General features: G+C 36.0%; 1 protein-coding gene across 2 annotated transcripts in view; it reads left to right on the forward strand.

The window, feature by feature from the left end:
• The window catches only part of PDZRN4 (PDZ domain containing ring finger 4), a 407,543-nt gene that overhangs the window by 374,804 nt on the left and 5,215 nt on the right, over positions 1–27,524 (forward strand). For both annotated transcript variants that reach the window (XM_077170577.1, XM_077170578.1), the window contains 4 exons: positions 11,426–11,524; positions 14,009–14,071; positions 20,047–20,148; positions 25,168–25,284. In XM_077170577.1, the coding sequence (XP_077026692.1) occupies positions 11,426–11,524; positions 14,009–14,071; positions 20,047–20,148; positions 25,168–25,284 (381 nt within the window). The remainder of the gene's footprint in view (positions 1–11,425; positions 11,525–14,008; positions 14,072–20,046; positions 20,149–25,167; positions 25,285–27,524) is intronic.

A 27,524-nucleotide genomic window follows, 5' to 3' on the forward strand; every position in this document is an offset into this window, starting at 1 on the left:
CAACATAACACAGGCGCCTTCCAGTCTGGTATTCAATGTATAATATCTGAAACAGATAAGTGGAGACCCTCTTTTCCTCATTCATCAGATCTGGAGATACTCAGTTCTACTAATTGGTTTTAATGCATGTTATTAGAATGTTACTGCCATTATAATAAGAATACAGTACATTTCATATATCATAATAGACTTGCACTGAAAAATAACCAACAAAGCCAGTACCAAAAAGGAGTAGAAAAGGAAAAAATCTAGAATCTGTGCTATTAAACAAGCTATTCAGACACTTTGGGATCACAGCCAGTGGCAAAATGTAGAACCTGCCAAATATGAAACACTTTATGAATTCAAGATCATCCTCTTACCTATATGATTAATCACTGTGTGTTTATAAGAAAATTTATTATTATCTGTGATACTAATTTGGAGATGTGAAACATCAAGCATTTTTTAATAATTAATACTATAGATCAAATTTTCTTAGGATCCTAAAATAAGTACCATATTTTGCTCCATTGTCATAAGACATGGAGAAAATTTACTTCATTATCTGTTCATATTCTCAACTAATATCTTAAAACATTGGATATAAAAATACAAACTGACTTTATCTTTCCTTTGATCCACTTCAGGGAACACAGATTTATTCAATGTAATTTTTACAAGGTAGAAACTTGCCGTTTCTGCGTAACTTTTACAGGTAGCCTGTTCCACCTGTAAAATAGTGGATTTGCAATATTCTCTGCAAATATCCGTCCCTTCTGAACATATGGGCCAAGCATGATAAGTGGAATATCATCTGATAAATTAGGTTACTTTCAATTCAAATGCAAAAAAAAAAATTAATTTTTGTTACCATGCCCCAGATTCTTTTCTTTCAATAGCTTTTAGCCCACATTCACTGTAAATCTACCCTCTCCACTAAACTCTGTGCCCTTTGCACAGTCTTTTAGTCTTAACAAACCTAAATATACACTTTCTTGGGTTTATCTTGGATTGCAGCTCTGTAACTCTTAATTTTATCTCATTTGCCCATTTGTCCTTACCCCTATATCCTACCACTCAGAGTAAGCTGCATCTCTACTTCCGAACCATATCTTCAGCAATGCTCCAACATTCCAAAATGCTGCTGCAATGGCATTGTTTCCCATTAGAAAAGCAATGATAACACTTAGCATGGTAGCTCAGCACCCCAAACTTGATATTTATATCCTATTTTTGTCTTAGTTTATTTAATTCCTTTGGAGGTGCTCCTATGGACCATTTTGTGATGGTTTAGATGTTGATTTTATTCCCCCCGCAGTGCTCACTCTATAGAGTAACTGTAGATTATCTGTATCAACCCTTATATTCAGGTAAAGTCAAGTGAATGTCTCCCTAATCAAACTGATTTTTTAACTGTAAAACAGCCTCCCAAATAATAGATGGCATCACTTTAGCTGATCTCCTTTGCTGAAAATATGAGCAGCACCAAGCATGAGAGTGAATGTAACCAAGAAGTACAATCATTGAATTGGTGACAACTAAGGCATAAAGGCCATCCTGTCCTTTTCAACTATTTATTTTGCAGAAAGCACGTATCTATTATCAAAGAACTGTTAACACTTTCTTTTGAAAAAAGGTGTTTTCAGTAATTCAAAGGAAAGACAGCTTACAAGTGCCAGGAGTAGAACTACAATAAAGACTGCTAGACCAGTTGAAAAGCTGGTTCATCAAAATGACAATAGGTTTTTGAGCCTCTCTGAGAATGATTTACAATACTTATATAGAAGAGTTTAATGTGCTCTTTCTCCTTTTTAAATTTGCTGTAAATTTAAAAATTTGAAATAATACTAATCCCTTTTTCTACTCAAGCCTTTTCTTCTACAGATATGATCTTTAACACCCTGACTCAGTTTATATTAAACAGTAAATATTAGGTTCTCAATCTAATCCTGGCCTCCATACATTTCCCCTGTGTACACTTCTGTCAGCAGAATCTCTCATTCCCTGCAGTAATTCAGCTACTCCAATTCATTCCCCTTCATGCTTCCCCACTCCTCCATCCCAGGTGAGAATTAATGAATTAAAAAATTAGAAGTAACAAGGCAATAGAATAAAGCAATTGAACAAAAGTTAGGAGACCTGGTTTCTCCTCTTAACTCTGCTTCAAAATTACCAAGTGAATTTGGAGACGCCACTTCCATTTATAAAAGATGGAGGGTGAGCTAGAGTGTCCTAAATTCCCTTCCAAATAATGCTATGAAATAAATTATAATTAATTTCCTAAAAGTTTAAAAATATTATTAATATTTTTTGCATAGGACTTCAGTTATGAGACCTTTTAGAATTTGGTCTTAACCCACCTTTCTAGCATCATCTCTTGATAATCCCCTAAGGACCCTTTGCTGTACTACTCTGAACTTCCCACCTTCTGCATAGACAATAGCTTCTCTCTGGAGCCTTCCCTCTGTTGGCTCATCTTATCTATCAGGAACTCCAGCACGTGAGTTCTTCATGTTTTAACTCCATCTAGATACAGAGATTGTAAATAACCATTGGGCTAGAGTGTAATTGATTTCAAAAAAAAAAAAAAAAGCAAGCTTTCAAGAAAAAAGACTTGTGTTCAAATTCTGATTCCAACAAATCATTGCTAAGTGCCTTAGGGTAATTACTTAATGCTTGCTCTTAATTCCTCATCTATAAAATGAAATTTAGCATTTCTACCAAAAATCAATTGAGCTTCTGATCCAAGTAACATAACACCCAAAGCAAACACATAGGGATGAAATGAGATTTATTGACTCTCCTAACTGAAAATTCCAAAGGGTGCTTCTTTTAAGAATCTAGAGGCTCAAGTGATGCCACTAAATTTCAGTCTTTCTCCACATTTGGCATTTTTCTCCTCTTCGTTGAACCTGTCTTCAGGCTCTATATGGTGTTAAGTTAAACTTTAAGTTTCTTCTGATCTTCATTCTCTCAGGTTCAAATGCAACAGAAAAGATGTGTTTTCTTCCCTAATAGTTGCAACAAAAGTCTTGAACTTTATTTTAGTGGGTTTGAACTGGATAATATGCCTATCCCTGAAATGATCACTAGGTTAGGGAAATAAAAAGCACTAATTGGCTACTATTTGTGTCACATGGCCACCCCTGAAGCTGGAATCAACTCTAAACAAACAATTAAACTGGAGAAGAAGAAGGTATAGTTTTGCAAAAGAAATTTCAGGTGATGTTTACAAAAGGAGAGAAAATGGATGCCAGAATGACCAAAATTAAATACTCGACACTGTTACCATGTCAAATTGTTGCAAGTTAAATGATGTGTTATTCACAAAACATTTAGCGCAATATTTGGTACATAACAAGTTTTCGGCAGGTGCTCCAAAAGGTTAAGTGAATAAAAAAAAGCTCTAATCTTCTAGAGGAATTGTTAGAATAAGTAAATTGTGGATGATTTCACTTATTGTTACAGTTCACTCACTGATTACTTTTCTTACTGACAAGAGTGTTTTGTTCATTCAGCTTCCTCAACATATTTTACTTAATTATAATACAATTTTTGTGAGGTACAAATATAACAAAAGCAATTATCCTAAATCTAACCTTGGACTATAGCAATTAATGCATCCAGCAAATATATGTGGAGATTCTCCTGTGTTCCCAGAACTCTACTTGCTTTGGGAATGCAAAGAAGAGAAAGACATGGTGCTGTCCTTAAAAAGCTGAATTCCTTTATTTAAAATTTAAGACTTGAGGGATATAGTAGTAAACATAATGAACTAGGACCTGCTTATAGAGTTGTGAAAGAAACAAACAAAAACAGTAAGCAGTTTAATAAAATACTAATTTGCTACTAAAGAAAGAACTATAACTGTCATAATTGCAGGAGTCACTAAGCATTAATGAAATTTTGATAAGATTTTAGCAACTCTACTTTAGAAAAATTGACAAAGAAGGATGGGGTGCCATCCAGGAAGTGACAATTAAGCTGAAAACTGAGAATGAAAGAGAGCTATGTATGGAAAAATTCAGGCCAAGTCATACAGCTAGAACCTGAATTCCAGCTCTGCAACTGAATCACTGTGTAAATTTGAGCATATGATTTAGCCTCTCTCTGCACCTTATTTTCTTGATCTATAAAATGAAAGTAATAGTAACTAGGTCTATGGACTAATATGATATTGATACTGCTAGCATTCAAGTCCTCATCTTCTCTTCCAAGGACTGATAATATTTCCAGGTTGTCTTCCCGTCTCTTAACCACTCCAATACACCTACTATGCTACTGCTGAAGTCATCTTTATAAATTGCAAATCTGTTTTATTTCCCCATCAAAGTCTCCTATTTATATTTTGGGTAGAGTCCAAATTAGTTAATATGACATGGTTGTCCTTCCATGACCTGACCCTTGCCTACCTCTCCAGTTTTATTTTTCACCATGCCAGCCTCACCCACTTCAATCCTAAGCCCTTAGCTTCACACACATAAACTACGTGAAGCTCCTCTATTAGGGCATCTGTGCATTTGCATGGTCAGTCTTCTCTGCTTAAAACTTTAGCCTTCTTGATGAGCACCAAAATAAGTCCTGTTATTTCTTTCAAATCATGTTTTTCTGGGTCCTTCCAGTAGACCCCACCCCAGAGCTGGCCACCACCTCCTTTTAACCTCTATCATATTTTGGGTTTCTCCATGCCCCCACGCAAATGGATGATAATGATGATTTTGCATATTATATGCCAAGGGGGATGATCTAATAAAGAAAGAGAAATTGGTAATACAGGAGAGAGGATAATTACATGAGAAAAATTCTTGAAAAATCAAAAAAGGAATGGTTTATACGGTGTCACTGGGGCACTGGCCTTTGATAGGATAAAGGACCTTTCTTTCATTGTAATTGAGAAATAGCACAGAGTATGAGTACAGATGCATTTAGCTTGATAGATTAGGTGGAAGGAAGATAAAGCAGTTATTGTTTGGTGGCTTCTCTTTTCTCCATGAAGAATAGAACAGAATGATTGGCTAAGAATGAGGAAAGAGGAGGCACGGTAGCAGATTTGAAAAGAGAAGGGGTATGAAATATCAGCCTGGCAGAGTGGGAAGTTGAGACAATCGTAATCTGGTAGCATCCAAGGAACAATGAGGTAAGAGCAGATGAGAATGAGCAGGTTCTTTTTAGAAATTTGAGAAAAGAGAAAGAAGTATGACATTGGTTTTTGGGGGCAAGGTGGAAAAGCAACTTGACTAGAGAAATGTAACATGATTGTTGCGTCACATTGACTGCCTGCTGGAAATTTGTGGTAATGAATTTACAGTGAAAGCTGTCAGTATGGTCAGTGTGGTTGTGCGTTTCCCTCCAGAGACACATGATGCTCGCATGGGGATACAAAAGAAGTGAAGAGTTGGACATAACCACAATTGGCGGTTTACTGGGTGATATAATGGAGGAAGAGAGCAACAAGGGAGTTGTGGATTTTTATGAAAGATAAGAATGACTAACCATGCACTCCAAGCTGGATAAGGAGAGAGTTGAGGATATGAGGGAATTATTGATAGTGAAAAGTAGGAGTCAATTAGCTCAAGATCTAGTATGAGAGAACAAAAATGCTAGAGTGGGAATACAAAAGTATCAGAGCTGATTATAGTGTGAACTGCTTAAAATTGATATCTTAAAATAAGACAATTATGGAAATGACATTTTATGAATAGTTTTTCCTGCATATTGTTATGACATGCAAACCTATTTTGGTGGAAACCCCCAAGAACTAACTGAAAGCCACAAAATCCAGTCACAAATGACTGTGCATAGTTAGTGATACCATCAGTAAGCTAATAACCAGTAATCTTAATGTTTGTTCAACACTCAAGAGTGAACTGTGAAGAACTCTGGATTGCTGGATTCTTTCTACAAAGCTAGATCACATGACCCTAATATCTAAAACAACTTCAATTTTCTTAAAAAATGCACACAAATATGGAAAAAATACGTATCTCATATAAACAGAAATTTTTCCCTGGTTTTCTTATATGACTTTATTGCTTGTTTTAGACACAGCAAGATTTGTTAGAAGCCCATAAAAAGGACAGATTTCTCTGCAGTCTGCCTGATTCTCTAGTTGGCACAACAGAAGTAACAACCCAAAATTTGTGTACCACTTCTCACTCACCTTGATTTTAAGTTTTCTATTTCTATTCCTCATCCAGAATTCATGACATAGACTAATGATTACTGCCATCAGGAGTCCATTTCTTCCCCCAATTAATGATGTTAAGTATTTTTTTGTTAAGGTATAAAATCCATTCAAAATGGGTAAACTATGACTTCCTAAAGTGGAAGAAGCAGCCAACTTGGATCTAAAAAATGTGACTTGACTTTTTTTTTTTAAAAAAGAACCCAGAAAGTCTCTGATTCTAACAACAGGAAATTGGGAGTCAAACCTGCTCATGTTTCACAACAATGTCTTTGAAAATGAAGATATAGCTGAATAAGGTATTGAGGTTAAGGATGTTAGTGAAAAGAACAAGATCATATGCCTTGGCTTTTACCCTAATTACAATGACTAGATAGAGGGTGGGCCACAGCGGCTCAGCAGGCAAGGACGCTTGCCTGCTATGCCAGAGGACCTGGGTTTGATTCCTGGTGCCTGCCCATGTAAAAAAAAAAAAAAACAATGCTAGATAGAAATGTGATTTAGTTACCAATTGCAATAAATTTCTCTGAGTAAATATTTAAAATTGGAGTGTTTGAGCCTGAAATGTGGATGTTATTGTAATTTGGATGTTCTAGGAATCTTGTTATTCATTTCTTACCAAGTAGTATACCTGCTTTCCACTGTCCAGGAGTTAATGATATTGAAGTACTAGTTTCAGAAACTATTTAGACTTCCCTTAGATGTGCTTAATCATTTTAATGAAAGTTTTCATACTTTTCAACTTAATTTTGTTTTTTTCAAAAATAAACCTTGTTGGAACAAATAGCAAAATTCCTTCACTAGTTACTAATCAATGTTATAAAATGTAAGATAATTTATGATTAATACTAAGATTGTCTAAAAATACATATGTTCATCTGATAGATAAAAGGATAAAAAATAAATAAAAATAATAATATGAATGCAATAGACCAACCCCTCCCTATTGTCAACTAATATCAATGACCATCTGTCTAGCCCTAGTTCTTTGAATTTGAGCAGTGCCAGCTACCTCTGAATTTGCTCACTCAGAATAAAAAGTGCTCATGGCTTATGTCTCAGCACTTTTTAGGGTTTGGGATCAGTTTTGCTTAAAAAAGTCACTTAAGGCAACCTCAAGCCTTGGCTATCCCTTCCATGAGAGTCCTTTATAAAGCTAACAGCCCTTTTGCTTCTAATTTCCTTGTTCCTTTGTGCTGGTTTGAAGGGAAGTATGCCCCCTAAGAAAAGCCATGTTTTAATATGGATCCCATTTCTTAAAGGTAGAATAGTCTCTGTTCAATGCTGTGTATTTGGGACTGTGATGGGATCATCTCCCTGGTTGATGAGATTTAGTTAAGAACGGTTGTTAAACTGGATTAGGGGATGACATGTCTCCACCCATCTGAGTGGGTCTTGATTAGTTTCTGAAGTCCTATAAAAGAGGAAACATTTTGGAGAATGAGAGACTCAGAGAGGGCAGAGAATGCTGCAACACTACAAAGCAGAGAGTCCACCAGCCAGCGACCTTTGGAGATGAAGAAGGGAAATGCCTCCTGGGGAGCTTCATGAAACCTGAAGCCAGGAGAGTAAGCTAGCAGATGACGCCGTGTCTGCCATGTGCCCTTCCAGCCGAGAGAGAAGCCCTGACTGCATTCGCCATGTGCCTTTCCAGATGAGAGAGAAACCCTGAACTTCATCGGCCTTCTTGAACCAAGGTATCTTTCCCCAGATGCCTTTGATTGGACATTTCTATAGACTTGTTTTAATTGGGACATTTTCTCGGCCTTAGATCTGTAAACTAGCAACTCATTAAATTTCCCCTTTTAAAAGCCATTCCGTTTCTGGTATATTGCATTCTGGCAACTAGCAAACTAGAACATCCTTCTTAGACCCAATGATAAAAAATTAAAAGAAAAAAACATGTCACAGCACTACAGTGCCACCAATTTATGTAAAAATCCCATTTTCATGAAACTAGGATTAGAAGGATGTTTCACAGTGAGCTTTACTAAATTTAATCGTCAGCTCCACTCCCAATCCATATACAGTCAGGTTCCCACAGGATTAAATACTGTGATTTGATTTTTTTTATGGGACTTTATATACTTTCCCAGAACATAGCATCTTAAAGCACATTTAAGTCAAAATTAATGTGGTTTTTACCAGGTATGTGAAGTGATTCCTCCACGCCAGTCACAAATGACTTATGGATGGTTAGGCTGCCATCCGTGAAGACTTGACTTTGATTTGTACAGGTCCGGAAATTGTCTCCATGGAGAAAACATACAGAAGTACATTTCACTTTTATGTTTTTCGTCAAACAGCTTCCAGTGACAGAGGGAAAGGTATGAAAGTTGTTAGGAAAAACATTCTCTATTACCAGGAGGTTGTTTCTTCAGAAGTCAGAAGCTTGTGTGCAGTGTGAAGGGAATACATAATTAAACCTCTGTGCAAGGATCTGTTCAGATAATCAGAGTCTTTACAAAGCCACCTTTGCTTCATATGAACAAAATTGTCGACAGGTAGCTGCTTATAAGTTTTTTGGAATAGAATGAAAGGAACTTTGATTCAAAAATATCTGCTTCTGTGTACCAAGATGAAATAGGTTGTACTTGAAACATTCTCAACCAAATTTAAAAAAAGTTTCAGCCCTGGTTGTTGTTTTCAGCCACAATTAGTATGAACTGAAACCTGAATGGATCACATTTTAACTAATCATTAATGATAATCTCTTAAGGACTTAAGAACTACTTCTGAGAGAATGGAAGGCCATGCCAAATGCCAGGTTTTGCTAAGGGAGGGGTATAATAACAAGCCTAAAATATCAATGGCTACCTGGAAAGGCAGACCTCAGGGACTCCCAGTGCTAAAAGGAAATAAAATGGTGTTGAGTGCCTTTCAAAGGGGAGTATGGGAAAGAAAAAGTGCTGAAGGTAACTTTGAGACCTATTTCACAGTTTTGCTTAGATCCAGTTCCATGACAATATTGAAGAGTTATTTTGACCTTAGAATATTAATCTCTTTTTCCCTGTCATTTTTTTTTTGGGTCGGGGGGAATGCTTTGCTTTGTAGTATTGAAGCCTTAAGGGTGGATTCTGTCCTTTGCATTTTAATAGAGTGTTTCAATTTTATTGCAATAAATTTTGACATGCATCTGCTAAACAAACACATAAGCGAAGGTACATCATTGAGAATGTGGAGAGGACAAACACAAAAAGAATTCTTCTTTCTGAAAATATCTTCCTGTAGCAGCGGGAGTTTCTCCAGTGCTACTGGCAGGACCTTGAAAGTCAATGGATTTCAGCTTTGACTAGAGTTCCTCATTTGCCTTGATTTAAAGGTCCCAATCTCAGTTCTTTATGGAGTGTTTAGGTTTCCTTATAGGCCTCTTAGGAATCCCAAGCTTCTTTCCTGCCTAACTGTATACCTTGTTGCTATAATTGAAGCTGTTTTGTTGCTGTAATTCCTTCCTAATGTTACAGTTTTAGTCAAGTATTCTTTCCCTCTGGAGGCATTAATTATCACCAATTTTGAAAAGTCCCTCGCTTGGGATGTACAGTTTTACTTCCAGCGCCAAATCATTTCACTGTTTCTTATTCTTCCCTGAGGTGAAGGGATTTTTCACCTTCTTGCTTTACTGTTTGGCACACACCATGCCCCTTTTCACCACCACGATGTAGTTTAGAGAACCTCTGACTACCAGTTAACAAATCAGCGTTCTTCAGTTACGTGTATTTCACCAATTTGTGTACATGTCACAGTATAAAAATTTAAATTTGATTCTGTTTGCTATTAACTGTGAAGTTATCGGTCACTGGAGCTTATGATAGTCCATGTTTGCTAGATTTACCTATGGTGCATTGCATAACATTAAAGTAAATGGTCGTTACCCAGTGACAATATATCACTGAAACACAAAATTGAAAGGAAGAATACTCAAATGCAACAGAGTGTTCTATACAATATTCTCCTATTTGCAATTGAGTGAATTGTTATTTAGTATGGTGACAACTTCAAATTTTACGGAGTTAAGTCAACACTTGATTACTGTCAAACTTCATAATCTTTGTACACATACAGACCATACACAGTCTATCTCTCATCAAAGAGGAAAGACTCCTTGAATTTTGCTCTCTTAAAGAGCTATATATACCAGGAAATATTTTTAAGTAGAAACAAATAACCCTTCAACCAGCATTTTCTGAGTGCATGCGCTGGACCCATCCTCGTTCTGGGCAATGAGAGAAGGCACCAGAATGACACATTCATGACAACCCCAGAACCTGCATTCTAGAAACTTAATCCTGACTTCACTTTCATTTTAATAGTATCTTGTTTTCTTCCCATCTGATGATTTACTTGTATTATTCGTCCAACCGCGGAACAAGTTCTCCATGATTAGAGGTCCAATTTGTGTTTTACTGCTTAGAATTATGTGATGTATTTATCCCGAAATCATCTGCTTCTAAAAGTAGTACAAGTCTATTTCATTATATAAAAATGAAATATGCTGAAATTTATTATTATTTTACTGAACATAAATCAGGGAATGGATTCAATATATATATTACCTAAGGACTGACATTTCAAGCCCCTTAGCCATGTGTTTCAGTAAATGTGTTTCCTTGTTCATTTAGTGCTACATTTTGAATCATTGCTTTTGCCCTATATGGCTGCCAGGGCTCTCCCTTCAGCTTGGATGAACCCATTTCTTTCCAAGGGCGAGCGCTTCCACAAAATAATGGGGAACCTTGGCCTGAGCCGCACAAAACATTTGCTTCTTATTATAATGCATAGGACTCAGACAAAGAATTGGCTGGATCCAGTGTATAGTCTTTTTAAAATTTGACCTTTATTTTAGGTATTATTAAAGTACAAATAAAACACAATAAATCCAGTATTTTTCATAAACCTTGTGTTACTGACCTTGACATTCTCTAATATTTTATTGATTCTAGCTTATTGATTTATACAGATTTTATTAATATATTATCATGTGATTTTTAAGGAGTTTTGCATTTGTTATAAGTTGATGCAAAAAAAAGTTGCATGTCTCCAACTTTACAATGAAAATTTAAAGCACTGGCTTGGATATACATAAATACACTTTTAATTGAAATGAAATGGGTTTTGGGTAACATGAGCAAATTCCAAATACTGAGTGATAATTATTAAAACTTCCCAAGAAGTAACCCAAAGCTTATTAGTGAGTTCTCCATCCCACCGTGGGGTTTCTCTCTGAATTAAGTGTCGTTCTGTGTGTGTTTTTTCTCTCAGGAGGTCGAGCTGTGTCGTATTAGCAGTCAGGAGAAATTAGGCCTGACAGTCTGTTACCGAACGGATGATGAGGAAGACACCGGCATTTATGTCAGCGAGGTAAGAAATGCCATGGAATGGAACTAGGAGAGGGAAACTGCAATGAGCACGGGGAATGACTCACAGTGAGAAATCCTTGGGAGGTCTGAATGTGCAGAATTGGCTATGTTCCAATTCCTGTCACTTTCAATTAGGAAAGTAAATCATGTTGCTCAAGTAATGTAATTATTGTCTGCTTGTTTAATGCAAATGCTTTCTCTACAGAATGCCAGTAAGGAAAAGTGCAAGAAAGTGTTAACATTGTCTAAATTTGAATCAATTCCAATAAGTATGCAGAAAGTTGAGTCGAGTTCTTGGTCAGCAGACGTTTGTCCCTCCATTCCACTGGGTCTTTTTCCAGTGCTCCTAACAATAACATTGACTCATTGTTTTAAGCCTAATGTTCAGAAACGTCACCTCATCTTTAACTAAGCTGATGGAATTGATGAGCTTCAAGAACTGAGAGTGCATCTATTAGTTTGTTTTATTCAACCACATAATCACCTTCAAGAAGGGAGATACTTAAATGGGAGACACTTTGGTTTAATAATTGTGAAAGAATGTGAAGCAAAATTTATTATCAAAAGAGATTTTTTTAAAACCCTCAAAATAGCATTTTAGGAGAGGTAGCAAGGTATGATTTTTAAAATCACATATATCAGGAAATACTAAATGTATCTTTTTAGCTTTATTTGTATGGATGGATAAATATATATACATACACATTATATATATATATATGTATCAGTAGTAGTGAGTCAAACTAGATACTAATTATCGTTCTATGCTGTATCAAGTTTTCTTGGCTATGATCTTGAAAAAATAACTTAAATTGCTGAGCCTCAGCTTCCCCAACTAGAAACTTAACATAATAATTCCTATCTCATTGCTCTTATAAGAGCTGTTTAGAATATGGAAGAGATGGTATAATTAATGCACTTAAGAAACTAAAGACTTATGAACTATAGTTAACAGTAATATTTTAATACTCTCTCATCGAAAGTAGCAAATGTACCATACCAATACTATGTGTAAATAATGGGAACAGGGTGGATCAGGGGTATGGAGGAATTTGGGTTTTATTTATTTTTATTTATTTTCTGGAGTAATGAAAATGTTCTAAATTGATCATGGGGTTGTATGCACAGCCTTGTGCTGATACTATAAGCCAGCGATTATATACTTTGGATTTTATGGTGAGTGAATATTTAAAAAAAAGAACCAAAGATCTCTTAAAAATGTAAAATGTTTATCACTTTACAAAAGAAGTTATTAACTAATTTTTCTGCAGCGGAAAATTCTCCAGGAAAGACATGACTTCTGTACTTTCAATGTACAGCACAACTATGATAATCAGAGGTAGGGGGATGGTAAGAAAGCATAGGGAGACAACTGCCGATTTATATTTTGGTAATATTTGCAGAGGTAGACATGTAGACGTTTATAATTAGTTTGATTACAGTTCTGAAGGCAAAGTTTTATAGGATGTGAACGACTTCTGAATAGAATACAATGGATTAACCATCCCTTACTTCCTCCTAAATCTCAAATTTGTCAGATTTGGAGTCTTACTTTTCAGGAAAGGTAAAGAAGCCACAGAAATGTTTTTCCTTATACATCTTGCATTGTAATTATAGCATTTTTTTGTTCTTGATCAATTGCTGAAGTCTCATTTATTTTGTGGCATGAACTAATAGGAAAGTGATATCTAATATCTGTATATAAAAGACCACCATCATGCTACACTTGAAATACTGTTCTTAAAAAAAAAAATGTCTTTTTGGAACAAGCCTAAATAAAGGGTTTAGAACCATCACGTGAAATGATGTGAACTGTGAACCCAGTGAACAGTACGTTATCATTCAAGTTTGATCCATTAAATATTGAAAAGCTTTTAATAGAGCCTTAAGTATCTATTTATATTAACTAATTTATAGCATACTTCATTCTATTTGTAAGGTGGTACCTAGCAAAATCTCATGGGCATTTTTTTTCCATTTCTTGGACGATATAGATGATGAGTCTCTTTATAAATTAATACACTCATGAGGTAGAAATCCCTTTAATACACTTACAGTGTATCTATCAGCTTTTTCAAGACAGCTAGACAGGGTTTAAAAATTACCTTAGTAGAAAATAAATGTTCTGGGTCCATGGAATTCTAGTGTTAACATCATCCATGTCATTTGAAGACCCTGACAGCTGAGAAACAGGAATGAATGAGTACATATAAATAAACCAGAAAGGAAAGAAGAAAAGGAAGGAGGGAGGGGGAATGGCCATCAGGTAAAGTTCTACTATCGTCTTCTTCAATTAGTTCTAAAATTGTCCATTTACTATTTTAGAATCGGGGATTTTGACAGAAAAAATAATTGACATGCACTCTCAGAAATCAGTGGAGACTTTTGTACCAGATTTTTTAAATGTATTTTAAAGCTATACTTTAGGTTCTTGAAATAGATGTTGTATATCCAGTTAAAGATGTGTCTCTTCTCTCCATTATAGGTAGGTCCAAATAGCATTGCTGCCAAAGATGGCCGAATTCGAGAAGGGGATCGCATTTTGCAGGTATGTGGTCACTCTCTTAAATTTCCTGCGATCTCACGGACAGTTTGTATTTAGTTCCTGAAAAATGTTGGAGGAAAGAGTTTTTGCTTTTGGACATTAGCACCTTCAAAATAAAGAGCGGTAATTTAAGATTTTTTTTTTTTAAATGTAAGGGATGTTGTCATTTATTAAGATTGATTAGCGGTTAAGACCCAAGATCTGCAGCAAGATTACTTGACTAGGTAATAATAGACCCAGTTATTGTTGTGGAGGTTAAATGAAATTATGCATATAATATGCTAACATAGTTCATGGTAAGTGCTTAATAAACATTAACTGCTATTATTACTACTATCAGCAGCAGCAGCAGCTATTCCTGCCTTGTCCAGAATGATTTAGAGGAGCATGGATGTTACATGCTACAACTAATGTAGCTGTTACATTACTGTGTGAAAATCTAGAAATGTAATGAAATTTTAAGACGTATCTGCTGGGGACAAATGGGGGAAATGTGCTTTCTCTTCCACATAAAAATGGAAACCATATAAATTTCAGTTTAATGAGGAAGACGGTAACCAATCATAGAGGATCATGAGACTGGAAAGAGTTTAAGGCCAATGAGGAGTAGCTTTGAAAGCTGACATTTCTGTCCTAAACCTGCCTCTACCTGCTCTATCACTTCTGAGTCCTCTCCCTTAAATGGCTGGCTGCAGAAAGAAACATGAGCTCCCCAGTTCTGTGGCCAGATTAACCCCCAAATAAGAAATTAGGCCTTTGGGGTTAAGTTTCTCACTGATCACAGCTGTGAAGCAGAGAAGAGGACTAAAAATGATAAATTGAAGAAGCTGCAAATTGTGAAAACATTCTGCAAAACTTTTAGTCATTGTGACAAATCTATAGTTCCCATTTCCCCTTATTAGATATGGGTTCCTGGGAAGTGTTTCTTTGGAGTCAACATGATTTGAGAACTGGGGCTTCAAAACTTGAAGAGATATGGCTCTAGCATTTGGGATACTCCCTTTACAATTAAGAAGAGTGCTACATACACAGATGTTGTGATGTATTGTGACATGGTCATGATAAAGCTGAGCCAGAGCTGCCTTGGGCACCACGGAGCTATCCTATCTGACTGTTCCATTGTCCTTTCAGTTCATTGGGATGGCACTCAACAAGTTCACATCTCTTCCTCTCACACTTTCCCTTTTGTCGATATATGCTGCAGAACACCTTTTCCTTTAAGTCCCCTCCACTAAGGTCCCTTTTAGGAAAAAAAGTAGAGTATGAATTAGTGAACGCTCAGGTTCCCACTGCTTCTCAGAAAACCTCAGGAGTATATAATTTCTATTTCAGTGGGCCCTCTAAGTGGTGACCTGTAGCTAAATAAAATGGAATTGGTCTGTCATTGGACATTTCAGAGAAGAAAATGGAGGTCAGGAAGCCAAGACATAGTTTTGTTTACCACCATGTTTTCAATGTCTATGACATACACTCATGAATAAATGAAACAAATGTACTCACTGGAGAGAAAGATAAGATAAATCAATAAAATTTGTGGAAAAGTTTACTCTTCTATCCTCATTAAGAACTTCAGGTTACTGTTTTAGTATATCTTTCAGAAAATTAAGGCTTTGAAAATGCTTTATCATGTTTTCAAATTTTGAAATAACTTGGAAATTTTTATTCACTTGGTTAACATTTCCAATTAAGTATACTGAATATAATGGAAACTTTTTATGCTCAGAATAATGTAACACCCAGCAATCCTTACATGATGCTATAATAGTGTAAAATGCTCAATGGATGAACAGTCTGAAAGATTTTATGCCCCTAATTAATTACCCCAGTTGGCCACATTTTCTGATATATTGAGTCTATGTTTTGTCATTTTTCTTACGCCTCTTTTGCTGTTGCCAGCTATCACTTCTTCCTCTCACCATCTGCTCTCCACATTCCCACATCTCCTACTCCACCCTCACCTGGTCCCTTCCCTAATTTCCAACTTCCATACTATCTTGGCTAATTTATGATAAAGTTACGCCTAACATTTAGAATGTAGGTTCTGAGGTGGAGATGCTTAGAAATAAAATACATGTGCTTCTATAAATGCATACTGTATTTCTGATGCTTCCAAATTCTTAACTATATTGTGGGCAGATACATTTTCCAATACAATAATAAGATATTCCTTAATGGAGTTGCTTCATGGAAGAAATAACAGCAGGATTGAAAAAGGACTGTTTTCTGCCTGGTTATTTTTGGTGACAAATATTCCACACTTAATCAAAAAATAAATTTCATATTTAAAAAGACAAGAATTCAGTTCTTTCTGCATACATAGGAAGCAGAGTCTTAAGGGTGATGGTTAAATTATATTAAAATAGAACTGACAAAATTGTACCCATACACAAATAGCTCCCATATGACTGATGAGGAGGTTACAGGAGATACCCTCTTAATGAACAGTTAACAAACAAAACCTTTGCCAGGGAGATGAGAGTGGGAGAAAGAAAGGATTTACTTCTCATCCTTGAATTTTCCTTGTTGGCTTTTATTTAAATGAACCTCTTTAGAGCAATTGTGATTTTAATTTCCTGTTCATGATGGCCTGAGTAAAGTAAGTCTATGGCCTTACCCTCTTTGTGTCGCTAAAATTTCCTTAATGTAACACACTATGGACCTGTTAGATCTCGCTATACACCCAAGCGCATGCGCGCGCGCACACACACACACACACACACACACACACACACACACACACATATGGCCCTACACCCATCGTGTAGCTAAAAATTTCCTTAAGATAACACACTGTGGGCCTGTTAGATCACTCTGCACACTTGTGCACACATAACACACACACATACCCAAGAGATTGACATAAAATGAGGGTTATGCAGGAGAGAAGCCACGAACCAATGTCATGAGAATGCGTTTTAGTTCTTAAGTGGTTTTTTTCTGTGAGTGTTAGACAATTCTATCTGCTATGCACTTGTTAGGAATCTGTGGTATCAGATGTGTCCCCATTCAAATATTTGGGAAAAGTCCTCTCTGAAGATTTCAGAGCTGAGCAAAGACAAAGTATTTCTGATTCAAAGAGGAAGATTAAAGACCAAGAAAGTTCAACTTTCCAAAGGAGAGACCACTATATTCTCATTTTCTCCTTGGGATGATAGATTTAAAATATTCCATGTAATCAGCCTAATCTCTCTTGGCTGAAAACATCAGACATGTTCCTAAGAATTTCTCCCTGACAGAGACCCATAAAAACTCAAACCCTGGAACAATAAGGCATCTGATGAACTCTCTCTTCCTTTCACTGTCCTGCACATAAGCTGGCCCTCGGCATTTCTTCCTAATTAAATCCTTTACATATATTAATTCACTTAATCATTATAACAACGCTCTGAGAAAACTACCATTATTATTCTGTATTTTACAGGGATAGAAATTGAAGTGCAGAGCATAGAAACTTCAGTTACATGCCTAAGATTACCTAGCCGGTAAAATGAAGAAATGGACTTGCACCCAAGCAGTGTGGCTTCTGACTTGCACTCTTGACCATTCTGCAGTTCTGTAAAGAGAGAGGCTGGTAGGATTAGCTATTATGAAGCAGACCCCAAAGGCATTAATTCACCACTAATTTATTAGTTAATATTAAATTCATATATAACAATCAGTTAATATTAAATATAAAATCTAACACGGGGCCTATTTCCTGCTCTGCCCAAACATGCCCTTTGGCTTCAGTTGTCTCGATTTAAAGTTGAAGGGATGAGACTGGCAAATCCAGAGTACTTCCAATGGCTCTAACATCCCTGGTCAGATCCCACACAAATGGAGCTGCATGAAACTGATCACTGTCCCATGGGAGCATTTGCTCTAAGACATTCACACTAACATGGATACATATGCGGGGGAACTATAGAAGCCATATCAGCAACAGTAGGCTAACAAGAAGGAGGAGTATTTAGATTAATCGTAAGTGAAATTTAGAGGAAGAAAGAATGGGGATGAATGTACTTGGGTAGCCATCAAGGGACAAGGTGTGAGAATTATGTTTCAGACACGGAAGAGATGAAGAAAAGCTGTGTGAGACCACCCAACTCAATTCCCTTAGGGTCAAGCATGGCTACAGTAGAGGAAAGATAAAATATTTGGTACATGATTAACAGACAAATTGCACGTTTGCTGCTAAGACTTACAGTAGAATGGACATAGGTCCTCAAAGCTCAAAGTAAAAATCAACAAGTCATTATTTTAAAACTACATTTATTTGGGGGTAGGGAATGGCGACGCAGTGGAATCCATAACTGCCAATGTATCTTTATTTAAGAAAAAGGACATAAGGTCAATAAATAACCTTTCAGAGATATATTTGTAGAAAACCACGTCCTTCCCAATCATTATTCCTTACTTTGGAATCATAGCTTTTCTTTTCAAATTTGGTGAATTTTATATTTAAGTTGCAAAAAACGACAACAACAAGGAAATGTACACAAAACTTGCCAAGTTTCCTATCTATATGTATATAAGTACAGATGCTAAGTGAGAGGCTAAGGTGTTTTGTTTTGTTTTGTTTTGTTTTTACCATTAGAGCAAGAAAGCAAAACCTATGGTTGTGGACGCTTTTCCTCTTTTTAATTATGCTCTGCTTTCTTTTTACTAAATATATATGATAAGAGTCGAGGAACAGAGATCATTATTGTGGTACAAAGTTGAAATACCTGGGCTTGTTTTCAAATTATGATATCTGTCCTCATGCATCAGCCATAACCCCAGAAAGCCAAAGAAGAAATCCTTAGTATTCTGCTTCATGTTTTTTGGCAAGATATCCTTGTTGAAAAAAAGTTAAGATTACTTGTTTCAAAAATGGTGACTACAGCCACATTTTCCATCTGTTTAACTTACAAAGTCATTAGTCCTTGTTTTAAGCAGAAATAGTTGGCCTCCTCAGTTGATGTTTCTATCCAGATATTTTAGTTATATGTTATGGATCAAGCATCCCATTGTCTCTATACATTTGACTAGCCAATAAAATAAAATAATTTTAGAATATCTTCACAGGAAATTAAAAAACAGTTAACTGAGAGTGGAATGCATCTGAACATGAAAATGCAATTAAAAATACAAATTTTAGAAATTTATTTACTCTGTCTTTAGAATTTAGAAAAATGAAAAAGAGATATTTCAGACACCACTAAAATCCTGTTCTGTGTAATCAAAAGTATAGTTAAGGCTGGCTTCTTGTACTAGGCATTGTTTTTAAAAAATCAGTTTTACCTTAAGCTAATTTTTGAAAAATTGTTAAATATACTTAAGAGATGCACCTTGAGATATTTCATTAGTTTTGTTGTTTGGGGAAATGGATAAATCTTAGAAGGGGACTGGATTATTGATTGCGTATTGATTGAGGATGTTTCTGGTGAGCTTTTGCTCTTTTTTGATTAGTGAAAGAGATCCTGAGAATGATGTTTGGGCAACTGAGTCAGACCTGCAGACAAATACTAAATGATTAAATGAAATCACAATCAGCAGTGGCCTGGCAGGATTGCCTTGTGAGAGATAATAGTGTAGCTCTCTAATTGGCTCGCAGCAAGCATGCAGGATGACCGATTTCAGTTGTGGTATTGCCAGTCCTGCTTCCCCCAGCACTATTATCTCAGAGTGACACTTCCATTACTCTGAGCAGAGAAAGATGAACGTCACCTGTCAGAGACTGGTTAATTGTGTTGCTAGATGTATGTTGCCAGGGCACGGGTTGGACATTTATGAACATAACTGCTTCCTCTGATGTCCGCCATCCTTCAGGGATCGATATGGCTCTTACAGTAAGCACGTAATTGAGTGAAGGCACTTACCACTGAGGGGCTGAAGATGAGCCCATTGTGTGAGCTTCATTGTCCATACATTTACCATAAATGAGCTGATATTTGCCATTTATTGTGTGCAGCATTGTGGAAATAGAAATTAATGTGCCACTTTCATTTATTTTCTAGATAAATGGTGAAGATGTCCAAAATCGAGAAGAAGCAGTGGCCTTGCTCTCCAGCGATGAGTGCAAGAGAATCCTGCTGCTTGTTGCAAGGCCAGAGATTCAGGTCAGAACATCGATAAAATCTTGAGGCTGAACTTCCTATTCATTATCAGCTATTCAGTATCAAATCAGAATCGTAGATATTTGTAATATATATGTATATATATATATATATATAATATATAGTTAACTATATGTAATATATAGTTATATATGTATAACTATATATGTGTATATATAGTTATATATGTACTATATATATGTAATATATAGTTATATATATATATAACTAAGACTGATTTTTCCTAACTTACCAACCGTATCAAAAAGGTGATACGTTAAAGTCTCCCATATATGGTGGCTAAACATCTTATTTTAAAAGAAGCACACAAAATTGAATCATCACTCTGTCCTTCCACTTCCCAGTTATTTAAATGAATTCACAAATGAGAAATTGGTGACTTTACATGATTTTTTTATTTTGTCTGGGTTCTTGCTTTGTTTTTCCATTTAAAATTACTTAACTGGCATATTAAAGTATCTTAAAGGAATCTCTAATGAGAGAAACATTAGCATATCTAGCTATCAACTTAAATTTTTCCAGAATAATCCTATCAAATAAAGTCTTAGATAGCATGATGTGGTTCCATTATAGTAAGTGAATTATCCCCGAGTTTAGTGTAACAAAACCATCTGTCAGGTCAAAACAAACTGATAACTTCTAAAGGCATTTTTTTATATCTTTACAGAGGGAGATGTCATGAAAGTAAAGGAGAGGTAATGGTGGAAGAGTAGTACTATTGGTACTTCCTTTTATATCCTTTTTATATCCCACCACAGTGTGGAAAGGACATTACCTTGTCACCATTCTATCCATCTGTCAGTAGTCTGAGTGAAGTTGGTTAAATGGCCATTTGTCTCTCAGGTTATTGATCTGATATTTTTCAGACTCAGTAACTACTGACTATCTATAAATTACATTGAGTAAGTGTATTTCAGTGTCAAACTAAATCCTGACTTGAATATAGTGGTTATAAAAGATCACTGTTTCCGCATATATTTCCTCTATGTCCTTGACCATTCTAAATGATTCCCATAAAATCTGCCATTGCCCAGGGCAGAGTAAAGTCACCTACCTGAGGTCTCAGGGATGGGGAAAGGGACCCTGCACAACTGACTGGACAGCTTAAATGGGAGGGAATTTTTTAAATACACATGAAATTGCATCAATTATCAAACTAATCTCATTAATCCTGTTTTCTTGAAAAAAGAACATAGTAAAGGGAGTGAAATTCATACATATTGATGAAATTCATTATGTATTGACGAGAACTTAAAGACAGCTTAGCAATCGTCTCTGTTGTAGAAAAAATATTTTAGTTATATAATGTGCCCTGTCCTTTCCGTGTAACTGCTAGAGAGCATCATTAACAAAAAATTAGAGCATTTCCTTAAACTGTGCCCCATAATGGCTATCTTGGAGTGTAGAAAGAATAGAAATTAATGACATCAGACCAGACCCTGTTGATCTTTGATGGAATACTTAAGTTTAGTAACAAAAAAAAAGGCATTTTTTGCATATCTGGCTACATTCCTAACTTTTTCCTCCAAAAAAAGTCAGGGTTGAAATACGAATTTTCAAACCAGACTTCCTTTCTGTAGTTGAGAAAGGATGGTTGTCTGACTCCATCAGATGCTGTCTGGTCTGTCAGAAACGGGATCTGCATTAACCGTGTGTTCCTAAAGCAGCATTCATGCCACTGGAGGGAAGCTCATCACCTTCAGAAAATCAGATTGCTAGAAAAGCCAGGGAAGAGAATGCATTTTAACACCATACCTTAAAAATGTCATTGAAACAAGACATCTATAAAGTGGCAAGATATGGCGAAAAAATATCTTGTCTTTACAATACCAATATTTTTCATTAAATTCAATACTTTCATTGCCTCTTTTTTTTTTTTTTTTTGCATGTGTATTTAATTCATTGAGCATGTGGAAGTTTTTTGTGTGCTTTCTCTGACTTTTTTTTCTTAATTTTCTAATACCGTCTAGATTTTTAGAAATGATCTACAGAGTTGCTGGGAGCAGTATTGTTCATTTGTGCAATATTTTTAAATAACTCGTTCCTCCATTCCCTGTCAACTTTCTTTCATTTTCTGCCAATTTTGTTCCTCAGCCCATTAAAGATATTGCTATTCTGTCCCTGGGGCCGTTGGGGCAGAGAGAGCTATCATAAGAACTTGTAGTCACTACCTTTGAGACAGTGTAGGGTGTTTCTTCATCTAAAATGGCATGTGCAGCCCGTTTAGGTGAAGAAAGATCCCTGCTGCAGAACAGAAATGCTGTTCCATTTCCTGGAGCTCAGGTCAAGGGGGATGTCTGACTGCATCCAACTCAGATGGCCATAAAAGCACATCTAGGGGGTATTCTAGTTTGCTAGCTGCCGGAATGCAATATACCAGAAACAGAATGGCTTTTAAAAAGGGGAATTTAATGAGTGCTAGTTTACAGTTCTAAGGCTGAGAAAATGTCCCAATTAAAACGAGTCTATGACGATGTCTAATCAGAGGCATCCAGGGTAAGATACCTTGGTTCAAGAAGATTCAGGTTTTCTCTCAAGTGAGAAGGCACATGGCGAACACAGTCACAGTTTCTCTCTCGGCTGGAAGGGCACATGGCGAGTAAGGTGTCATAAGCTAGCTTTCTCTCTTGGCTTCCTGTTTCATGAAGCTCCCCTGGAGACGTTTTTCCTTCTTCATCTCCAAAGGTTACTGGCTTGTGGGCTCTCTGCTTCTCGTGGCTATGTCGTTCTTCTCTGCTCTCTCTGAATCTCTTTCATTCTCCAGAATGTTTCCTCTTTTATAGGAGTCCAGAAACTTATCAAGACCCACTCAAATGGGCAGAGACACACCTATACCTAATCCAGTTTAACAACCACTCTTGATTAAATCACATCTCCAGGGAGATGATCTAATTACAGTTTCAAACATACGGTACAGAATAGGGATTAGAAGAAACAGCTGCCCCTACGAAATGGGATTAGGACTAAAACATAACTTTTCTAGGGTACATACATCATTCCAAACCAGCACAAGGGGGAGAGAGGAAATATAGGAGGGAGAAAAAATGAACAAGAAAGAATCTTCCCTTACCTGTTGTGTTGTGTACAGCTCCAGCCCAGAGGAAAGCCTTGTCAGAGTAGATATATATTGTCAATAGTAACTCAAAGATCTGTGGGGTTAATCATAAGAAAAGAGTTATAGGGAATCATTAATTTCTACCATTCATTCTTATCTTCACCATTCCTTCATTAAGACCTCTGAAAACTCGCTCTCATAATTCACTGTATCACAATTAGGAGGTACTTTGTTTTGACTTAATTAAAGAAAGATTCCCTGGTTTATTTATAAAATGTAAACATTCCTAGCTTTAAACCAGTCCTGTTGGAGTGTGGCATTTGCAAGCTTCATAAAATGTAAAAAGGAATTAAATAAGGTGAAATATGGACAGTTATAAATTGGGCTGAATTTAAATTTTTACTCAGCTTAATTATCATAGCTAATATGCATATCAAAGTCAGTGGGGTGGAACTCACTCAAGTTATTCAAGCCACATTAAAATAAATGAGAATGAATAAATGTGGCCATATTTTGGCTTCAGTCAGTTTTTCTTTTAACATTTTTTATCATGAAATATAGCAAATATATAAAAAACTAATAAATTTCAAAGCACATTTTAACAAGTAATTGTAAGCTGGATTTCAAAATTTAGTATGGGTGATAGTTACACAAATACAGGTTTTCCTTCTAGCTGCTCCAAGACTCTAGAGACTAAAAAGAAATACCAATATAATGATTCAGTAGTCATACTCATTTGTTAAATCCTAACTTCTCTGTTATAACTACCCAATTTTGAGGTAAATTAAGTTGTAGGTGGCCTTTACTAGATACCAAGAAGTGTGTATGATTTGCCTTTACATTAATGAATATAATACATATGTGCTAATGCCTGTTCGGTGCAAGTTCTTTCAGGTTTTTTTGTTATAATCATTTTTACAATTCAATAAAAGCTTATTTAGCCAGTTTTTTTGGTGGTAAAATCACCTCAAAGTATAGTCAATTTGGGCTCACTAAAAAGCTGTTATTTCTTTGTAGCAAAAGCATAGCTTTGACAATAAACCAGTTAATTTAATCAGCATAGATGACTAATGTATGTAATCCAGCTTTGAGGCCAATTATCTGCGTTAACTGTCAGCACTGATCATATTATCGAGGTAACCACAAGTTGTCTACCTCACTTTGAATTGCAAAGTCAAGGGATTTGTTCAGTTTAATTTGTGTAAGACTCCCACAAGAATATTTGCTTTCCACACCCAAGAGCAAAACCCTGCATGCTCTATGCAGTTCCACTATTTTCAAATACCACATCTGCCTTAGTGCTTTCCCTTAGAATTCGGCTCAAAAAATGAATCAAAATGAACATGGGGCAGCACGGCTTTTGCCAAAAGGAATGTCATAGTATTTTCCTCTTGTTTAAAGATAAAATAAACGTCTGTAAATTCTTTCTTGGCAAGCAGCCATCTTGTTAACTTGGGAGCCATCTCCCAGAGATGAAAAAGCAGGATGAAGGCAGTGGCGAAGTTGGGGGGGGGGGGGGGCATTGGTGTGCACGCATATTGGGGGTTGGTGCTAAGGAAAAAAGCCCAATTGTCTCATAGCCCTATTAGTACCATTGCAGTTCTTTTAACACAGGGACTGTTGGAAGTAATGAGCGTGACAGCTGTGGATTATGCCGTATGCTTTTCATACGTTTTGAAAGAAGGTAATGTTCTATGCTGTGAGATCTACTCAGCTATGAGAGAAAATCTATAGCTCTGTTTCAGAAAAGGATAAAAGGCATGAGACTCCAATTTTTTTTTTTTATCACCTTTTCTTCCTTCTGAGAGGTGAACTATGGTAGGCTGGTATTCTGAAGAGAATCATTATGATAAAAGGAACTGGTCAGGCATCGCCCATTTTAGTTTACCCTATTTTAGCATGAGTCCTCACAGCATAATATAGTGTGCTAATGTGTTCTTTTGCAGCTGGATGAAGGTTGGCTGGAAGATGAAAGGAATGAATTTTTAGAGGAGTTAAACTTGGAGATGTTGGAAGAGCAGCATAAAGAAGCAATGCAGCACATTGCCAATGAGGTGGAGCAGGTAGGAGCAACGATTTGAACTACATCATTTGAAATGTTGCTAGTTATTTTTTAAATATAGCCATAAATAGAGAAAAAAAAACAAAATCAAAGGGTTCTGTCAAACATCTCTGTAATGGTAATTTTTGAATGATCCTCTGAAATGAAATGGAGAGAACTGAATTTTTTCTATGAAAAATATTTCCAGTTTAGGAAACTTAGAGACCATTGTCAAAAATAGTACAGCAGTATTCAGATATTGACCTAGGTACTGTTTCAACCTACATGTGGAAATTTAATAGTGAAAAATATGCTTTGCTTCTCAACAGGCAAGTTGAAGACAAGCTGCGTTGCATGTGGCTACCAAAACTGGAAATATTTTTTTACTTTAAAATATTAATGTATCTATTTGAATATTTAGACAACTGTAGAATGATGATGGCCTGATGTGTTTAGTATCATGATTATACCAGCATACTGCAGAATAGGAGCAATTCTACTTGAGATCATTAACATTATCTTGCCTTAGGGTCACATATTCATTCAACAAATATTTTGGGGGTTCCTAATATGATCCAAGCATCCTGTTTGATACGAAGAATACAAAGAAGCATGACGCACAGTTGCAACCCTTAATTGATGCACAACTAATAAAAAAATCACAGTGTGGCTTGTGGCAAAATAAAGTTTAGGATTCTTTTCAATTTATTTTCCTACCAGAGCAAAATAAGAGCAATATATTCTAAATCCTTTTATGTCAGATCCCTGTCATTCAACTATCTGATATGGCTTTATTAACACTTCTTTGTCAGCTTAGGGATGTGTTTAATTATCATCCTATTCTCAGCATTAATTCTTAACATACCCTGAAATATAACGATTTTTAAAATTCTGACAAGTAGACTTAGGAACATGAAGTGAAAGGACCCTATCTATCATCTTACCAAGCTGAATAGTAAATGTTTTGATATGCCAAAGTCCCATAAGAAAGATGTGTTATGTGTGTGTATACACACGTCCGTTATGTTAACCATAGAAACTGGGTGTCCACATAACTGATGTCATATGCTCAATGGCTGATCATAGATTTATATTAACCACTTCACAAACAGTAGCTCATGTCCAAAAGTGTTGCTGTCGCCATGACAATTGCTTCTCAATATAATTAGGAGAGATTGGAATTTTAATGTTTGCCTTCAACTGGCCATAGGTAAAGATATTTTTGGTGACAGCTGCTGGCAACAAGCAAGAAAGTCTTTGCTCTGGGCATTTTCTCTCAGATATGAAATGTGCACTGATACAGAATGGACAGGAGGATGTTGGAATAAATAAAGAAGGGAGAAAACCTGTCCAGGTGTAGTGATATGGTGTCAAATGCTGCCTACTCCTCCAACTTAAAACAAATGCTAGGTTTTTGGAGGTAACACTACATGTCCCTAAGGTTAGATTTTCATTGTGTGGAAATTTTTCTTCACTCTGAGACTGAAAAACGATGAGAAGCACAGAAGCCTTTAAAAGTCCTTTGCCCTTATAAACAATAATACTACATTAGAAATGTCTTGGTAGAAACATTGCCTGTCACTGTAATAATTCCATAGGAAAATGATAAATGATAGAGTAACATTATATTAGAAACCAGGAATTCTAGGCTCAAAAATGGAAAAATCTTTTTCTTTCCACATTCATTCACAAACCAGTGGCAAAAGAATGGGAAATCCAATGAAAATAAATAAATGAGTATCCATGTGTAAAACCCTTTTATGGAAAGTTCCACATTATAGACTATCCTGGGTCATCTGGCTGCCATTGACACATTGTGCAATATCTCCTAGAGCATCAGTTGTCTTTATCGTTTGGACTGAATGTAAAATAAGAAAAAAATACCAGCCTTCCTATATTTCCTCAGCTCATTACAGGATATATGAAAATATAAGTATGAATAATGCAATATATAACCTCAGATGTCCAATATCAATAACAACCTTGGAGGCCTTTAGAACACCATGTGCAAATGTCTCCACACTTTTCTTCCGTTGTTAGCTTGTGGTGAGGGACAAAAGGATAGAACAAGTTTAAGTAACTTAACTATAATGTAATTTTTTATCAATAAAATTTAAAATCACACTTAGTATGCTTTTAGCAAATAAGGGAAAATATTTTTATGGAAATAGAGAATCCTAGAATAATATAGACATGGTCATATTTTCTTCTCTCTAGTTTATGTTGTATTTTGTTCTGCCCTTACCTAGGTGGATTATACAG

This window comes from Tamandua tetradactyla, chromosome 7, assembly GCF_023851605.1.
Source record: "Tamandua tetradactyla isolate mTamTet1 chromosome 7, mTamTet1.pri, whole genome shotgun sequence".
Taxonomy (NCBI): domain Eukaryota; kingdom Metazoa; phylum Chordata; class Mammalia; order Pilosa; family Myrmecophagidae; genus Tamandua; species Tamandua tetradactyla.